Source organism: Vulpes vulpes, chromosome 13, assembly GCF_048418805.1.
Source record: "Vulpes vulpes isolate BD-2025 chromosome 13, VulVul3, whole genome shotgun sequence".
Classification (NCBI taxonomy): Eukaryota; Metazoa; Chordata; class Mammalia; order Carnivora; family Canidae; genus Vulpes; species Vulpes vulpes.
This window is the reverse complement of record NC_132792.1, coordinates 116,617,249-116,637,015: the sequence shown is the minus strand read 5'-3', so window position 1 is coordinate 116,637,015 and position 19,767 is coordinate 116,617,249. Positions and strand designations below refer to the sequence as shown.

The window sequence follows — 19,767 nt, the reverse complement described above, 5'->3', positions numbered from 1 at the left end:
ACTAGTAGAACATGACCCACCATAAAGTAAAAAAGATAGCTTGAAGATTAGATGACTTAATGAGATGGGGGATATTTGAAACATTGAAAATCTGGTATGATCTAATGGAAACTGGCGTTTGTGCTGTAGATGTTAAGTCAGCTTCCTGAGCAGTAGCCAGTGTAGGCTGGCATAGAACATGTACAGATATATGATGATATTCAATCTCTTTTTGGCTTGAACTGTTCACACAACATTTCTTGCTTTTATGGGTTTGGTTTTTTTCCCCAGATTTGCAGCCAGTTACTTACTCAGAACCTGCATTTTGGTGTTCAATAGCATATTATGAATTAAACCAGAGGGTTGGTGAGACCTTCCACGCATCACAGCCCTCACTCACTGTAGACGGTTTCACAGATCCATCCAACTCAGAGAGGTTCTGCCTAGGGTTGCTCTCCAACGTCAACCGAAATGCGACTGTAGAAATGACAAGAAGACATATAGGTATGTTTTTCCCTTTGTGAAGAACCAGTGCCATATATTCTCATAATGTGAGCGCTGTGTGGTTTACCACATCAAGAGAGGTGTGCAATGTCCCCTGCCTCATCTTTGGCAGGTGAAGTGCATGGCTTCGCTGCTTTAATAGATCTGCAGGATCTTCAGCTTCTCTTTATTTGGCACCCTTGATACTGGGAAGTCCTTCAGTAAATGTGTTAAAATTACTTTGCTGAGTCTCTACCAGTCATAAGATTATCATGTTCAGATTTCAGAATTATAATTTTAACAAATCATGACTTTTTTTCAGTTTGTTGGCATCTCCTAGTTTTTCCCCTTTCAATGAGTTCATATATTAAATAGTTAAATCTACCCACCATTAATCTGAAGCAAGAGATTTTAAACAAGAACGGCTATTTAGCACATAGCTCAAAAAATAATTCAGAGGATCTCCAGACATCGTAGTCTCAATACCCTTTTAGCAATTTTGTGAGGTCAAACGATTTTCATAATGTTACTAAGATCCTGTTTTCCTTTTTCACTCTGGTTCACTCATGAATATACAGTGAAATATTCCAGAAGCTACAAGGCATGTGATTTTACAAGCAACTACATGTAGAGTCTGACAAGAATCCAACTCTCTTCTGTTAAAGCCAGACATTAGAGAGAGTTATAAAATGTGAAGCATTGCTGTTCCCACTAATTTGGGGGGGAAGGGAAATAGTTATTTTTCATAACCTTGTTATTTATGTTAATATGTAATAGGTCTATTATTTAGATTTTTAAATGAATTAATGCATTTTTTAATCTCAGTTTTAGTATTAAATGTGGTAAGTTTCCATAGATGTAATCCACACAAACGACGACTCTTTGGGGTCTCCTGTATTTTTGTTGGCAGTGGGGTAAAAAAAAGTTTGAGTGCCACTAATATAATTGGACATAGTTCTCATTACTTTAAAGTAACCCTTTGTAACAATAGTTTGCTTCTGTTTCTGATGAATTAAACCATCACTTCTCATGAGAAGTAAAACTGGTCACTAAAGAGTGAGTGCAATTCTGCACAATGCTGTGACTTTGCTCTGGGTGGAATTTCTCAAGTCTTGCTTGATGTGTAAAGTTTGAAAAATCTTAGGTGTCTTGTGGGTCAGGAAGGCTTCTGAATACCCACCCGACCCTTAACTAAAATACTTCTCTTTTTGCCTGTGTTTTAATTGGGGGTGCTACATGCAGGTTTAATGGAGGATTTCCTCTACCATATATACTTCTCTGCACAATTTTAGATTGCTGTAATTATTGGATCGTCTTTTTCCTTTGATTTCTAACTTATTGGGTGGTTTCAATTAGAGCCTGGAAAATCTCTACTTTCTGGATTTAATCTTTTCCTGATGGTCAGGTACATATTTGATGGTCTTACAGTATTCTAGGGTCATGAGATCAGGATGTCAGGTTCTGTGTTGATGTATTAAATCTGGCCTATAGGTGATTCTGTTAGTTTTCTTGTGCTGGATAACACGTTAATACACACCTACCAGCCTGAAACAACAAAAATTTGTGATGTCACAGTTACTGCAGGTCAGGAGTCTAGGCATGGGTTAGAAATCTCCTCTGGGTCTCATGAGGGGAGACCATGGTGTTAACTGAGCTGTGTTCTTGTCTGGAGCTTTAAGTCCTCTCCAAGCTCACATGATTGTTGCAGAGTCCACTTCTCTGAAGTTGTAGCCCCAGGGTCCTCATTTCCTGCACTGTCCATTGAAAGCTTCTCTGAGTAGCTAGAGGCCATTGGCATTCCTTGCCACAAGCCGCAGAGAATCTCTGCTGTTGAACCCTCCCTCTCACATTTTGAATCCACTTTCACCAGGGACAATCCACTCTGTTCTAAGATACATCACCTGATTAAGTCAGGCCCACCAAAAGAGAATCTCCTTTTCTTGAGGTCAGCTGATTTGAGACCTTAATTACATCTGAAAAACTCCTTATTAACAGCAGATTCATGCTTGACTGAATAATAGAGATGCATATATACCAAGGGTGAGAATCTTAGGTGCTCTCTCAGATCTCTGCCTTTCACAGTTGGCTTTTTTTTTTTTTTAATTTTTATTTATTTATGATAGAGAGAGAGAGAGAGAGAGAGAGAGGCAGGCAGAGACACAGGCAGAGGGAGAAGCAGGCTCCATGCACCGGAGCCCGACGTGGGATTCGATCCTGGGTCTCAGGCAGGCACTAAACCGCTGCGCCACCCAGGGATCCCTCACAGTTGGCTTTTTAAAATTCTTATGTCTCTAATTAATTTTGTGTGTGTTTGATTTGTTAGATTCTGAAAGAAGTCTATTAAAATCTCCCAGCATAATTTTTTCTCACCTAATTCTGCTTATCTATTTAGGGATTTGGTCATCACCTTAACATGTGATTTTATTTTATTTTTTATTTTATTTATTTATTTTATAACGTAATTTTAAAAAGGGCAAATGACTCTAACCTCTTGATTTATATTTGCTTTTTTCTTAACATTGGTGGGATTGTTAAGGAAATACAGTTTATTACAGTGAATGCATGTTTATCCAAAGAGTTTTAATTCCTTCAAACATAATTTCTTTTACTTATTTTAGAATATATAATTTGTCTGAAATTCTTTGTTTTACTAGCCATGTGTTTTTCTGCATTTTCTCAATACTTTGGGCAATTATTATTTTTTGAAATCAATAAAATCATTGTTAAAAAATACTTAGAACGATATAGAGTGGTATATTTCAAAGTTAGACTTCAGAAAACCATTACTGTGGAAAAGGTTATCAAAATACCTTCTATCACTTTAAGACTCGTCTAAGAGAGACTCTTCCAAAGCGATGCTGAAACAGGAAATGTTATAAAACTGATCCCATATGTATTTTGTTTTAGGAAGAGGAGTACGCTTATATTACATAGGTGGAGAGGTTTTTGCTGAGTGCCTAAGTGATAGTGCAATCTTTGTGCAGAGCCCCAACTGTAACCAGAGATACGGCTGGCACCCTGCGACAGTGTGTAAAATTCCACCAGGTATGGATCCACCAGTGTTAATAAACCCTCAATGTGCTGAGTTTTTCTGGTTGCTTTTAATTTTAGGAATCAGGAGATGATTTGCGTACTTGTATTTTAAGACCAGTAGCCCTTTAAAAATTCTTGTCTTATAATGATACCCTTTTTTTACACAGTTTTTACTTTTTTCAATCCTAGGCTGTAATCTGAAGATCTTCAACAATCAGGAATTTGCTGCTCTCCTGGCTCAGTCTGTTAATCAGGGTTTTGAAGCCGTGTATCAGCTAACTAGAATGTGTACCATAAGAATGAGTTTTGTGAAAGGATGGGGAGCAGAATACCGGTATGAAATACATATTCAGTTCTTCAATTTCCACAATTCTTTTTTCTTCTATCCTTTGGTTCTCGTGGAGTTCCCACGTATCCCTAAGCTTATGGAGTCAGAAGAGCATATGCAAAGTAACATGAAGAACTTGGAGGTCTCTGCCTTTGAAACCCCTGCAAATGCCTGTGCTGGCATTGTAGAGGACAGAATTAAACCCTGTTCAGACATGCACTGTAATGTAGTGCAGAGTATTAAATACCATAAAAGAGGTATATTTGAAGGCTAATGTCAGTTTGTAGAAGGAGAGACATTTTCCCGGGGGCTCAGGGAAGGCTTCCAGTAGAGATGGCACATGATCTAGGTTGTGAAAGATGCCTAGGATTTCAGGTTGGTATGAGGGGTTGCGAAACTATGATGCTGACACTAGCATGCAGTTCAGTTCAGCTGGAGTACAGAAAGTAAGAATATATCTGGAGAGATCATTAGAGACCAGTGGAATGTAAGGTTAAGAGGTAGAACTTCATTCAGTAATAGAAGGGCATACTTGGTAGGTGTCAGGTGCTGTGCCGTGTTTTCAGTGCAGGACATCACACATTGCGGCCTGGCTAAGAATCACTATTTCTGTTGTCTCTTTTTTATACGGTTGCAAAAAGTAGTTCAGACTAATACTTAGTTGGAAATAGGCATAGAAAAGATTTGAGAATTTTCCAAGGGGCACTCTCTACATGGTGGAGAGGAGTCCATGGAGATGGACTTGAGGAGAGCTTTCCTTGCCTCTTAACGCCCTCTCCAAGGGTGGTAGTAACATTACAAAACTGAGTTCTACAGAAGTTAGGTTGTCAGCGGAGGATAAAGCAAGTTAGGTTATTACTAAATTAAAGCATGGACTGGATTCCACAAGAGAGGAACAGAAGACTCCCTTAGCATATTTAAGGCTGGAACCATGAGTAAAGTACTTAGTCCTCCTCCAGCTAGTTTTGCTAACTGTGAGCACTCACATGCAAAGGTATTCATGTACAGTAGTCCTCATATTCCTGTTTCTTACCTGGCAGTTTGAGCCTCTTCTTCAGAATGTGTTTCATTTCATTTGGACTTGATTCTCTACCTTCAACAAATTTGGGGAAGTGTGTGTCTCTTGAGATGGTGAAACCTGAGGTCTGCTGGGTGAATACTTTTATAAAAATAATACTGTTTCGTATATTTGTATCCTAGAATAAAAATTTGTCTTTATTTTGGCCAGGTTATAATTGTAGAAAAATTCATTTAATCATTTCCCTTTTAGGGTGTGATGCCTTAAAAGAGCACAGAGCTCCTTTTTGCTTTGGACTTGAATTGGCCTGAGTTGATATTAAAAATTAGATTGAGGTGACACCATCTGATACCAGGCTTTTAGGTCACAGGTTCTTTTTCTTCAAAAGATGAGAATATTACAGAACATGATAGTAGAAATTTAGTGCCATTAAACATGAACTGCCGAGAGCGGGGAGACTTCCACGTGTGTTTATAGCTCTCCTGCCAAGGGCAGTTTTACTTGGTGGAAGAGAGGTGCTGCCCTGGGTGCACTGTGCACTCTGCCATTCTTAAACCTGGGGAGAATTTAAAAACTGTAATGATGAGAAGTGGTAACATACAGTATGTTTTTATTGGTGTATAGTCCGATAGATCTACTTTGGGTAATAAACTAGTTTCCTTTAACATCTATGGATCAGAATAATGTCAGGTACCTGCTCTCTGTGAACTGTTGGTGGTTACCAGGAACCTTTTATCCTTAATGATGCTGGAGCTGTGGGGGTAGATCTCAGGGCTAGATTTCTCAAACTTTTTTTCAGTTTCTTTATTACCAGCATATTTGCCAGCATAAAAATCAGGAAATGTAGTAAGCAATATAGATGTGCAAAGAGTTTATATATTTAATTGAAGAAATATGTCTGAGTTAAGTGAATTGTTACTGAAGTGAATAAATAAGTAGGGGATAAATAATGTTTTGGGTGCATTTCTGTGCCCAAACAAGACCACTGACAGTATTCTGAAACCTACTCCCCATTCAGTGACTGGATTAGGAATGATTCCCGAAGGTTCATCTGATGAACCTTCTGACTGAAATGTTCTGACCGAAAACAAACTGAGAAGTACCCAGAATTCAGCAAATGACAGAATCAAAATTCAAAGAGATCTTGGCAAAAGCCTGCAGAAGGCCTGATCTGAGGGAGAGCTAGAAGGCAGGAGAAACTTCTTTGAGAAACAACAGGAAGAACAGAGGGTGGCAGATGGAGAAGGGTCAGTCTGGCCTCTGCCTCCTGGATTACATGAGCTAACTTGTAAAGCGTGCCAGTGCAATGCTAAGCTGCATAAGCCAAAATGTACTGTCCGAATCAAAATATGACCATGGGTTTGTACAGGTCAGATTTGAGACTGTTCTATTCTGCTCCACGTGTCATGTTTTAGGGATGATCCCATATCAACATCTTAGTGTATGTCTCAGACCCCGAGACAAGGATTCAAATGCTAGAAGTTGGTTCAGGAAATGGAGGACGCACTGGTAAGGAAGGAGGAAATAGAGAAGTGAGGTAGGGGAGGGAAGGCAGCCAAAACCATTATTAAGCCTGCTGCTGTGTTGGGTGGGTCATTAGAGCTTATTCCCCTAGGAAAACATGGGAAACTGTAATGAACGTACAGAATTATCCCACCCAGAAGGAAAGGAAACCGGGTGTTTAAATGCCAGTTCCCATGTCATTGGGTAAGGGCTGCTCCTGGGGAGGTAATTTCCTAGCGTTTGTGGTCTGCTGCACATGTGGCCTGAGCAGAGAAGTTGTTAGGCACAGGAATTCAGAGATACATGATTGTTAGTCGGCAAGAGAATGCTGAAAACTCCAGAGGGTACAGTGCGGCACTGACACCGTCTGCTATAGAAAACCACAACCTTTGAGATGCAGTTTTAAGTTATAGTGAGTGTGTGTCACTTGGAGCTGAAGGTTTGATAATGGCCTTTTCTTGTGTTTGTAGGGCGGTCACAGTGAAGCAGCAAGCAGACTCGCTGACTTACTGTAGATAATAAATAAGACAGAACTCAGATCAGTATGTGAGCAAGTGACGGGACGTCACTAAACAGTTTGTAGTTCCCAGAGTCCCATTATGTCGAAATGCTGGAGGTGTTTCTATTAAAAGCATGCACCCATGTTTCTAACAGAGATGTTGTTTCATTGGCCTTGTCAGGGAAGGCCGACCTCTAGCTCTGAACATTCTGTGATAAGCTTCGGTCAGAATTCTGTTTTGTTTTGGTACACTTGAAATTTGAACTCTGTTCTATTTAGACTTGACTTGGTATTTGAGGATCCTCTGCTCTGTGATTGATTAATCAGTAGGGCGACTGTGTTTTCTGGTTTGCTTGGGACAGTCTTGGTTTGAGTCCCTTGTTCCTGGCCTGATTATTAATAGTGACTATTCACTCTGAAAGGCGTCTCGTTTTGGTTGGTAAGTAGTCAGGTCACCCTCCTAATTTTAATTTGAAGAGAAATGAATGTTTTTGTTAATTTCTTTAAAAGCAAAAAAAAAAATAAAAGTCACTAGAAGTATTTTGTTAGACTTGGAGGATTAAATAATTTTCAGAGTAATAGCTATTCAGACTTAAATACTTGTCCTAAAGAATGTAGGCTTTAGTATATACAGCCTTTTAATTTAACTAAATTCTTAATGCATGTTGCTGAACATCGCCATATTGTTCTTTTAATTTCATAATTATTTTCTTGTATTCTTTTAAATAGAAGGCAGACGGTAACGAGCACTCCTTGCTGGATTGAACTTCATCTGAATGGACCTCTACAGTGGTTGGACAAAGTATTAACTCAGATGGGATCCCCTTCAGTGCGTTGCTCAAGCATGTCATAAAGCTTCGTCACCACTCAGATCCCATCAAAAGACTTAATGTAACAACTCTTCTGTCATAGTATTTGTGTGTGGTCCCCATGGACTGGTTACTGTCCAAAAATTCAAGAGAGAAAAACAGCACTTGAGGTCTCATCAATTGAAGCACCTTGTGGAATCGGTTTCCTATATTCAAATATTAGATGGGAAAATTAGTGTCTAGAAATACCCTCCCATACAGGAGAAAGAGAAGATTTTAAAGACTTAACTGATGTCTTGGTGGGCATAAAACTGAATGTCCCAAAGGTCTATTAATAACAGTAGTAGTTATGTGTACAGGTAATGTATCATGATCCAGTATCACAGTATTGTGCTGTTTATATACATTTTTAGTTTGCATAAATTAGGTGTGTGTGTGTGCTGCTTCTTGATTTAGGCAAGCCTTTATAAAGTTACAGTACCTAATCTGTTATTCCCACCTCTCCGTTATTTTTGTGTGTCTTTTTTAATATATAATATATATCAAGATTTTCAAATTATCATTTAGAAGCAGAGTTCCCTTGTAGAAAAACTAATTTTTTTGCCTTTTACCAAAAATAAACCCTTGGGGGAAGAAAAGTGGATTAACTTTTGAAATCCTTGACCTTAATGTGTTCAATGGGTCTTAAAAACATTCATCTTGTGTTATTTACTGCTGCATCTCACTGTATGGAAACTTTGCAGAAAATCTTTCCAGACCTCTTCTCCTTCCACTTTTGCCCTGATACCAAAACTGTAGCATGATATCCATCACTAGTAATGGTGGCACTGATACTGCCAGCACCAGTTAATTCTGGGGCACAGTGCAAGTTCCTATGGAGTAAGTCCCTTTGTCTTAACAACAGATTTCAATGGATAGTAATAGACTTGTGTAACCAAGCAGTCTGTTGATTTATCCTTACACCTCATAAAAACACAAATGGCAGTATAATTATTTTCAGGGATATGCTACAATTGCTTCAGTATATTTATCCTTTTTTTAAAGCCAATCTATAGATATAAACACTCTTTTTTAAAAGCTATTTTAAAATATTTCAATAGCAGACCTAGTGCTTTCTGAGTTTCATTTGATTTAATTACCAGATTGTATTATGAAATGGACCTTTTGTAATTGTAATTGTGTCTGCAAAATACCTACAAGAGTGATGCTGAGGTATGATCAGCAGATAAGGGTCATCTGTTTTTAAAGTATGTTGTATTAAATTTATAAAAAATCTATGTTATTTTACCTGATTATGAATTCAGAATTTTAAAAATTGGGGAGAAGCAGTTTAGCAAGTTTTTTAGCTTCTAATTACCTACAGTCTGAGCTGTTCTTAACTAATCCTGAATGTGTGGTTGACTATTATAACCAATGACATTTTATGCTCTGTGGTGAGAGAAGATTTCAGAAGCTCTGTTGGTAGTCCATTTGGTGGCAGATAATCCTGGTTTGATGTTGACTCTGCAGTTTAAATGCTTCTTGTTTGCATCTCTTTAGAAATGGGGATAGCCACTCCCAACCCCCTTCTAGTAAATTTTCAGGTTTTTGGAGATAGACACTTTTGGTACTTACTTTTTGAAACCATGTTCAGCTGTCTCTACAGGTATCATTTTTAATATTCACAGCATTTGAATGTTTTCTACTAGATACTGCCCCATTTTCCTATATTTGTGAGTACATGTTAGTGTTCATGCAGACTTGGTAGTCATTTTTAATTCTTTCAGCAAATATTTACTGTTCACCTGTTATGTGCACCAGGAACTTTCTTGACGTTGGGTAAAGGTGAACAAGACAGATCCAGTCCCGGCCCTGGCCAAGACTTCAGTTACTGTTGTAACCCTTAGTTAGTTCATTTGTCTATGAGGGAGATAAGCAGGTAGAGCTTATGGTAGAGCACAGCAAGAAAGGAAGCGATGCTTGAGCGGACATCTGCTGTGAGAAGGGAGCAAGCCACGGAGAGAGCCCCAGGAGATTGGTGTTCCTGGCATGGAGAAAGGCACCAAATGCCAAGGCTCATTGTGAAAGAAACTCATTATTAGGTATTAATGTTTACCCCGAAGTCTCTACAGAGATCCAAACTCGAGGACCAAAAGCGTTCTATAATTTCTAATAGTTGAGGGTGGCCTTACTTTGTCAGTTCATATGTCCTAGGTATGTCTGTCAGACCAGCAGCCTCTGCCCTTTCGAAGGCTTGAACTTCCGTGAGAACTGGTGGTGATGCTGGGAACGGTTGTGGGTGCAGAAAACAACTTTGAAAGTGGCAGAAGGGCCTGGTAGTCACTCACTCTTGGATTGAGGTGGTAGGTGAAGCAGTGCCAACGACAGCATTCCAGTAGTGATTACATCTCCACAACTGTGTTGAGGTTCTTCCCTACAGTATTGAACTGGGACTCAACTCTTTGGAAATATCTGTTGTACTGAGCACTTAGACCTGTCGAGCAGTTGCCCTGGTGTTTAATGATCTTACATGTTTTTTTGGAGATACTATTTCTTACATTCTGTCCTGTCTACTGTGGCCTACATTTTGTTGATTTCCCCCCCTCTTTATTGGGGTTTTCATTCTTCTAAATGATGAGTTCTCTTTGATGTTGAATTTTGCTTCTATTTAAATTAGCAACATTATTTAGAATTCCCCTCCCACAGTGGTCACTTTCTTTGTTTCACATGAGAACTGATGAACATGTTTCAGTCCCATTTCTAAGCTGGATGGTGGTCTGCACAGTCAAATCTGTAGATGCCGTGGGGAATCGGGAGGCTGGTGGTGTTCCCATGTTCCCACTGACTTTGGTTTAACTAGTGGCAGCTTCGTTTTTACCCTGTAATGGAGTTATATAGAGATTTCTTTCTTTCTTTCTTTCTTTCTTTCTTTCTTTCTTTCTTTCTTTCTTTCTTTCTTTCTTTCTTTCTTTCTTTCTTTTCTTTTCTTTTCTTTTCTTTTCTTTCTTTTCCTTTTCTTTTCTTTTCTTTCTTTTTTAAAGAGTTTTACTGCTTTTTTAGAAAAAAAAAAAAGTTTGAAAAGTCTGTGTAAGTACTGTTTAGGATTAGAACATATGAGTGGACTTCGCCCCCCCATTCGGAACAACCCTGCTTGTGTTCTTTCCTTCTATTTCAGAGAAACTTCTTGATTATATTTGAACTATACCAGTTATACTAATTACACATTATGTCATCCATTCACTCAGTAAACATTTATTGATGTATCCCTTTATCCGGCCATGGTGGTAGGTGCTGAGTAATGAAGAGATGGCTAGGATTTAGTCTGGCCCTCAAGCTGTGGGGTTATTCCTCACTCAGGACCTGCCACTTTGCCAGAAGGAATCTTCCCTAATTTTTCTTGAAAGCTAAATATTCTTATTCAGTACTCCTAGTCTGTATTCCAAGTACATGATTGCGAATTGTTTAATATCTAGGGTTTTTTTTTTTTAATCTTAAACTGTATCAGTTTTGCTTGATTCATCTGCCTTTACACTTGTCATATTTTCTCCTTTGTCAAAATTATTTTAATTCCAGTTTATTTGTGCCTTTTAGGTCGGTTTCAATCAAGACCAAGACTTTGAAGGTGAAAAACAATCAGTCTGGTCTCTCGCTAATTGAAATCAAGTAAAAGACTATATATGTGCCCAGATGGTTTCTCTACCTCTTCCAAAAGCTGTCCAAATACACCTTTAAGATCTTTTTGTGTTTTGTTTTGTTGTTTCTTTTCTTTCTCTCTTCTCTTTTCTTCTCTTCTCTTCTTTCTCTTCTCTTCTCTTCTCTTCTCTTCTCTTCTCTTCTCTTCTCTTCTCCTCTTCTCTCTCTTCTCTTCTTCTCCCTTTCTTTCTACACTTGGAGCATTTATTCAGTACTCACTACTCTCTTGGTCTGGTTGATGGTGAGTTATAAAGTAAGAGAATGTTCACCTTATTTAAAATTTGTCTTTGTGTTCATTTTCTTTTGTAGCTGCACATGATGATTTCATAGACTGCCTCCTTCCACACCATTGATAACTAGATAGTTTGTGGACATAAGCAGCACAGGATCTTTTCTCTTACTCTGATCCAACTCATTGATGTTCAGACATGACAAATTATTGCCCAGTTTCTTTGCTTCATGAGCGTTTCTCTGCTAAATTCTTAATATTTATCAACTGAATTGTATTTTTCCTCTCCTCATCACAGAATGTATCCCTTGTGGTCTTGCTGGTTGCCCTCTTCCGTGCCAGCCATGTTTTATCTGCAGACATCAGAATGTTTTCTCTCCATTGAACTCTACTAAAGATGAAAAAGATGGTGCTTTTCATACCCAGGGTCCTAATTTCTTCACCATGAAGGTTGATTTTGTTCCCATTGGTCAGTCACCTAAATCTTAAAAATGGCTCTTCAGTTAAATGTCTTTGTGACTAGCAAATAGCATGAATTACAGATTCTATTTTAAATTATGTTTAGGATTAGGAACTTTTCCAGCAGTTGCAGCCAATGGTTTCCTGTAATACTAGCCCATTTCCACCTTGGAGCATATTGGATTGTTGTATTTAGTACAGGCAAGAGTAACGATGGTAGTGAGTGGTCTCTAGAGGTAGTCAGAATCCTACTAATGAGTTCCTTTTATTTCTTCCTTTTCAAGTTTTCATGAATATTCTATCTGTTCAGACTACCTTTTATGTATGGAGATTGAGGGGCAGATCATCTCTTGGAGTGGAATTCCTGTGTTTGGAGCCTCCACCAGGAAATGTCAGCTATACTAGATATAGACAGCCTCATAATAACCTTTGTGATAAGAACTTGTCTAATGTGTTCATATAATTTCTTGAGAAGAACTGTTTTATCTTGGATATTATAGGTAACTTTATATATAGCATAACTGCCTTAAATCTTTTTAGTAGGAAATAAATTATATAAAGTGTGTGTATGCATTATGTATACCTGCGCACTCCTAGAAAAACCTGAACACAGCGTAGGGGTCATTTATCTGCTTACGTTTTAACACCGTTGAAAGATTCTGTTGTTTAAAATCTCTAACCTCAGTAAAAGTTCCCTAATTTGCTTGTGGACATTTTCCTTTCAGATCTTCAGAGTTATTTATTTATTCTGCCAGAGTTGTGATTTGGTGGTTCAGTTAGTATGCCATTTTTAAGGCAGCTTGATAATTAAGAATGATAACTGGAATTCATTAACATCAAAAAGAGCTGCAGTAGACACTCATTCATTACATTATTATATATCCAGTGGTCTCTGAAAGATACTAGTTGAGGGTTAACTTTTTTGTTGTTGTTAGATTGCCCCCCCCCCCCTTCTTTCCCTCTTGCTTTAAGATTGCTAAGCTGCTTAAGATACTGTGGCAAGTAGCACCACTGAGTCAAGTTCTCCTGTAGTCATGGGCAGCCTAAGGTGGCTGAGACCTAATTTTTTTAGCTGTGCTCAACAGAAATGGATTTTCCCAAGTTCTTTGGGTCATCTCTGGTTCACAGAGGATCTGTCCAGAGTGTGTTAGCCTTACTTAGTTAACTTCAGTGTTGATTGGTTTGCTGCCATGAGATCCATAACAGATCCCAAATTTCAGCCACTGGTTGCGATGTAAGGGCCCTTGGAAGAAAAATGCTGCTGCTGATGGGAATGAGGATTCATGAATACCACACAAAGGACTTTTAGATTTTTCTTCAAAACAATTCCTGGAAGATGATGTTCTCTCCTACCCTCCAGAAAGAAGAAAAAGGCTCTTAGTCTTCTTCAGGATTTTCACTTTGCTCTTTTGGGTGGGTGGGGGGCGATTAGGGATTTACTTCCTATTTCTACTTAAAGATGGTGATTTATTGAGCCAAGAAATCCATAATATATTGATAAAAAGACGAAAGTGAAGTTTTAGAATTCTAAAAATACTTCATTATGTACTTCCCATTTCACACTCCACTTTTCTTCTTTCTTTCTGTGGCTTTAAAGCTTTTGGCTATTTTACACTTAGTCACTAGATAACTTGCCATATTTCTGGTTCTATATTAAGTTCTACCCTTTACAATGCATAGCAGAAAGTTGATTCTCAGCATCTGTCTGTAGGGATAGAAATCTTACTAAAGTCTCTTCTCCCAAAGAGATTTTACCTTTTTCAATAAGTCCCTTAAGAACTACATTTGTCCATCTTATTTACAGTTTTAGATTGTTCAAACAAAAAACATACATTAGTGAGAAAGGATGGGGTGCTTTTCTGGTGAATGTATGTACCTGCTTTAAGAATGTAGTCATTTGTTGGTTTATGTAACTATACATACAGATTAATTAAAATTGGGGAAAATAATCACATATGTAGCAAGTAGGTAAACCTGCATGGATTTAGGGTTTTTTTTTTTTTTTTTTTTTTTTTTAAATCCTATTTGTTGGCAAAATGCAGAACCCAAATTGGTCACTTTTTAGACCAACTTTACCTCAGGTTTCCTTTTTGCTTTTCTGACCCTGACCTTTAAGGCATAAATATTTGTATCTTTTTATTAGTGATAGTGAAGCTGTGACACTAACCATTTTTATACAAGAGGGCAAAACAAGGAAAACTAAAGAGTAAGATGAAAGCAGTTCTTCAGTTGTTGAACTAGATCCCAGCATTGTAGGCAAAATAAAAATGTGCACATCTGAGAATACTCCTTGCCGTCTCTTCCCAAGGCCATCTCTTCTGGCAGAAGGCTGTTATAAGTAACAATTCAGGGCCTTTGTAATCTGAGGAGAATATCTCCAGTTGGCAATCTTTTCAATAGATGAAGCAAGAATGTGGGAAATAGTTGGCAATGAGTGTTTTCACCTAAAAAAAGAAAATGAAAAGACATATAAAATTGAATTATTCATTTGGCTCTGAAAATCTCATAAAGATTCAGTGAAATACTATATAACTGGACAAAACCAGGAGAACCTTTAGAGCATTTGTCTGAAAACAGGTTTCAAGAATGAACTTTTATATACACGAATCACTCATTTGCTTAGGTACCACTGACTGTTCTTAGAATTGACACCGTTAAATAAGGTGTGTGTGGACTTCCCAGGAGCTAGCCATTAGCAAGTGTCCTCAAAAAATTTTATGAGCTGATGCCCTCATAGGTAGCTTTACGCTCTTGAAAATTTTTACCATTTTCTTAGTGATCCGAAGGGAAGAGTGAGTGCTGTGCTCAGGGTGACCCACGGCCCCAGGGTGCTTGGGTCTGGGCCATTTCCTGGATGCAGGACTTTGACTTCCAGACCCGGGGAAGTCCTGGGCACAGCAAGAACGGTCGCCCTAGGTGTTCTTGTGATTGACCCTCACTCCCTTAAACGTTGTGATCGTTGCAGTTAACGTTCAGCTGTCTTAGGGCTGTCAACATTGCTGATACCTGGATGTGTGTCCTCCAATTACTTATTTACTGTGGGTGAATTGTGAGATTCACAACCAACAACTGCTAAGGCACCAGCATGATGGTGAGACTAACCCTTAGTAATTCAGGGAAGGTAAGCGGGGGCTTAATGAAACACAGAAGAGGCAAGAGAGTGAAGTTCCTCAGAACCTGTGTGTGTATGTAAGTACAAATCATTTGTTGATGGGGTTAAGTCTAATCTGAAGTTGACCTTTTTCACATCGCAGTAAGAGAAAACCAAGTGGGATTGTGGATTCCTTCTCGCTTGAGGGAGAATCTGGCCTTTGATGCTCTACCCTCTGCTACACTCCCCAGACTGTCCTGCTCAGGAAGCTGAACGCAGTGTCCATTCTCAGTGATTGTTGTATTGAGATTACTGCATGCATCAGCCAATGGCAGGTGAAGGAATTGGATGTCCTGATCCAGACTGAGCAGTGGCCTCAGTACCCGTAGCCCCCTGCCCTTCAGGTGCTTACCAGCCAGAACAGCAACCCCAGGAGCTGAGATTTTTCTAGTATAGCATTAATTTTGTAATGCAATATGCTGGATGCAGAGTCTGTTGTTGTTTGCCTGTGGTCCTCAGAGACTGCATCCTCCGTGCACTGTGATGTAGATGGTAGATGTGTTCTTTGTAAGCTTTAATCCTATGGTTGTCAAGAGTACCATGTGGTTCCACTGTTTTGTTTTGTTTTGTTTTTTTAAACGATGAGCTGAGGCTTTATTGCAGCTGGTTTTCAAGTTAAAATTGTGAAATACTGGTTTCCTTCCCCACCTCCCTCCCCGCCCACACCAAATATTTTAGTCTATTTAAAGTACAAAAAAAAAATAGTTCTACTTAAGAAAACATTGCTTAAATGTCCTGTGATTTCTGGTCAATTTTTATATATATTTGTGTGTGTCTGTATGTGCTTTCACTTTTTACCTTGTTTGCTCTTTACCTGTGTTAACAGTACTTTCACCATTGAAAGGTGAACATTTTTCCTAGCATTAAAAAAAAAAAAGCCATTTGAGTTGTTTACCATGTTATTATGGGACTAATTTTTAATTGTTTTAATTGATTTTCATTTAAACTGGTCTTTTTTAGAGGGGGTTTATATTTTGCTGTCCATGCCCTAAGTTATATGGAAACAGAAATTTGTATGTATTTCACATACTGGTGCAGTATGATATTAAGAGCTCATCTTTTTTTTAAGTTTTGTGCTATATAAAAAGTTTACCACCCCCCTCTGCCCCCCACCCCCACCCCGCAGACAGCACTGCTTAATACTACCACATCCTCCCAACACACATAAGGCCTACCCCACAGTGCTGGGAAGTTACACATTATAGTTTATTCTGGAGCTTGCTTGTGTCAAATTAATGGTCTCTGATACACATCTGTGCTACAGACAAAAATAGACTAGAAAGTGAAATTCACATTTACTCTCTAATGCACTCTTAGCAAAACAAACTTTTGTAAGATTCCATTGAAAAAATCTTAGGTAAGAGGCAGCTTACTCATAAGTAGTTACATTGTCATGAAGTCATTGAAAACACTAAAAAAACTTTTAGACCAGCCAGTTCCCTTGTGCCTTGCAGGGGAGGAATCAGTACTTCTCTGGTTAGCCTACTGCTCTCTTCTAATCACTGAAAACAGACACACTTTAGGATGTAACACAAGGGGCCTCAGAAGCCGAAGTCTGCTCCTCTTGCTTGGCATTGAAGGTCCCAGGCACTGGCAAGGCTTCATCAGCGATGGTGCATTGGTAGAAACCTATGTGAGCAAATCCTACTCCGATTACTCTAAAAAGTATATAACTCTATAAACAATCCATAGGGAACCTTCCTCTGACCAGCACCTCACTGCGCTTGGCTCTAGAGGAGCTGGTGCACCCTTTAGACAGCTAGAGGAGATGCTTTTCCACTGTCACCTCACCCTGGGAACATTCCTGCTCATTAACCTGTTAGTGATACTGGTTATCAGCACGGGGAGATTCTCATTAGAACCAATGTCCCTAATTGCACATACTCATCAAGAGGCTAAAGAGTAGGGGAGTCATATGTGGTATGTTTGGGTTTTATCCCCATTGGCAAATCCTTTTTTTCTCCCTCACTTCAAAATAGATTGAAAGCCCCTTAATTTGGGAAGCAGGCGTATTACCATCAAACTGGTCTGTTCCAGTGGGGATATTTTAAGTGCCTGGTGTGTCCATGGTGAAGACCATGTTCATTTGCTACTCAGGAACATACCTGCACCATGCAGTTGTCCTGCTTCCTTCCTAACAGACTCACCCTTTTCATCAAAATGTAAAGATGAGCCCAGTGTGAAAACTAAAAGTTGACAAATGTAGGAATCCAAAAGAAGTCAAAGACATACATAAAAGCTACTTTCTGCTATGATGACTAGGTTTGGGAATGTTTGTAGAATTGGTTTAAGTGATGGTTATTTTCTAAAAAAAAAAAAAAAAGCAAATGCCATGCCGGTTTGCACATAGGAAGACAATTTACATTTTTCAAGTTGGTCACATTATTAGAAGGCAAGAATACTGAATCCCGCCTGTGTGGGTAACAAGGTCAATGATAAGCCACAACAGACTAAGCCTGCCTTTGGGAAGCTGCAAGTCCCAGAATGAGTGCCTGTGCCCACCAGGGCAAGCCACATGACTTTGTGCTTGGTTATGGGATAAGTGGAGCTTGAAGTAGGGGTTGGCCACCGCTCTTACATTCTGGCTTCAGTAGTTTTGTTAGCTTGCCTCTGCACCTGCCTTAATCCCAAGAGGCAATAAGATAGCTCGGGAAGTGTCGAAAGTAGTTTAGGAAAAATGATCACAGAGGAAGGGGAAGGTGCTTCTGAATAATGTGCAGTAAGAGGGTGGACAAAATCCCATCAAAGCATGGTATCCAAAAACGCATGGAATGTGGACGGATGGAGAGGACTTGAGAAGCTGCTCAAAATGAGATCTTGGAGCCAGACTCGCTCGTGGCTTTGAATGTGCGTGAAAGCCGGGCGACATCACTGGGCTACTGCTATGTATGGTGAGCAGAAAACTGACTGCCACCAGCTAGGTGGATGCTAGCCCACATCCCATGGGAGAGCCTGGGTCTCCAGGGGGTAGAAGCCAGGGATAGCTGTGTAACACCCGGAGTTTCATCATGGACAATGAGCTCGTGTGCTACCCTGCAGGCAGTCTGGGAGAATTCTGAGCCCTAGCCGAGGCTTGTTTGGGTGTGGGAAGTCGAAACACATTGGTGTGTGTATTAACTGAAACAACTTTCTGCTCCCTTACAGCTGGAAATTATTAACCTAGAGAACCCTTTGGAATTTTATGCAGAATTCTGTGTATCTGTAGATTTTTCTGATGAAAAGTAGCCATCGTCAGAGGCCTTAACCACTGCCCAACAGTGATTCTCCGTTGAGACTACCTATGTTGAACCTTAGCTAGAATTTACTCTGATTTTAAATCTTGTTCAGGTTTTACTCCTGAGATACCTTATCTCTAAACTATACTTGATCCCACTTTTAAATAAAAATGCCATGTAAATAAGATTTTAATGCAAATGGTGACCCACTTCAAAATGTTTGAAGTTTTTCAGTGTGTTTGCTGCAGTGGCAGAAATGAAGAATTAAACAACTCTCACTTAACATCTGGGATAAAAGTATTCTAGGTCCTTTTTATGTTGAAAATATTTCTCTCGAAAAGAAAAACCAACAACCAGATTTGTTGTCTTTATTTTACCCAAGAACCACAAACTACATCGTTCCAACTTTTAAATCAAGATCTTGAATAATAGCATGTGGTAGCACCACATTTTAAAAACGTACTTAGTCCATCACAAACACATTTTCTAAGGAATTGAATTTTATAGAGATAATTGAATGCTTTCATCTGTAACAGAATTAGTGGCCTGCAAACCGCTGTGGTTTCTTCCTAGGCTCTGAAGTTGTCAAAGGGGATTTTTCCACTGCAAGTTACTTGTATAAAGGAAGTACCAGGCAGTTTTTAAACTCAATTTAAAAACTTAAATTCAGTTTTTAAACTCTCAAATGATGGCCGCTGACAAACAGTTATACTCTAAAAACTGAACTATTTTATGAACTAAAGCATTATTTTCTTACCTTCTTTCAGTATCCAATAGGTGCTTATGTTTTACATAAATATAAAATCAAGTATGTTAATAAAATCGAGTGAGATTTGGCAAACTAAATTTGGAGTTTCTAGCAATGTCTTTTTATAACCTCTCTCATGGTGCGATTGTTCATCTGCCAGACGTCAGCTTCCTTCTCTCCATGTCCTGTTTGCTGTTTTTCTGCTTTACCCCTAGAAACCCTTAGAAAACTGCCATATCTTAGCATATCTCACCGATTTATTTCTTAATTTTTAAAGAACTGAAATCACAAAACAGGAGAAATCACAAACACCCTAAGAACCTGGGTGGTTACTATGTGTTTTAAAGTATCACCTTTGAAAATTGGCACGTTTTGTGTGTCCACGATTCCCTGATTTATGTTTGCGTTGGGTGCACTTTGCCCCCTGATCCATACAACTGCCAAGGGATGACGGATTTGCAGATTCACAATTTGCTGATTTGGCAATGGGCGGAGGACGGGTGTTGAATGTTAAGTCCTTTAAGATAACCCTGGAAAACAGAAGGTCTATATGCTTCAGGTCAGCTAGGTGCTTCTCAGCTGGAGTAGCAGTACGCAAGGGCCACTCGAGCCTCAAGAGTGCTAAGGAACAGCCCTGTCCC

At 39.0% G+C, this 19,767-nt stretch overlaps 1 protein-coding gene across 8 annotated transcripts in view; it reads left to right on the top strand.

Annotated features, from left to right (window-relative positions):
* SMAD2 (SMAD family member 2) overlaps positions 1-12,736 on the top strand; it is a 78,184-nt gene extending 65,448 nt beyond the window's left edge. For 6 of the 8 annotated variants that reach the window (XM_072732335.1, XM_072732329.1, XM_072732331.1 and 3 more), the window contains 4 exons: positions 271-483; positions 3,370-3,507; positions 3,685-3,829; positions 7,573-8,944. In XM_072732335.1, the coding sequence (XP_072588436.1) occupies positions 271-483; positions 3,370-3,507; positions 3,685-3,829; positions 7,573-7,696 (620 nt within the window). In that variant the 3' untranslated portion in view covers positions 7,697-8,944. Of the gene's footprint in view, positions 1-270; positions 484-3,369; positions 3,508-3,684; positions 3,830-7,572 lie in introns of all 8 variants that reach the window. The other 2 variants (XM_072732328.1, XM_072732333.1) reach the window with 1 other exon arrangement.
* The last annotated feature ends 7,031 nt before the right edge of the window (positions 12,737-19,767 follow it).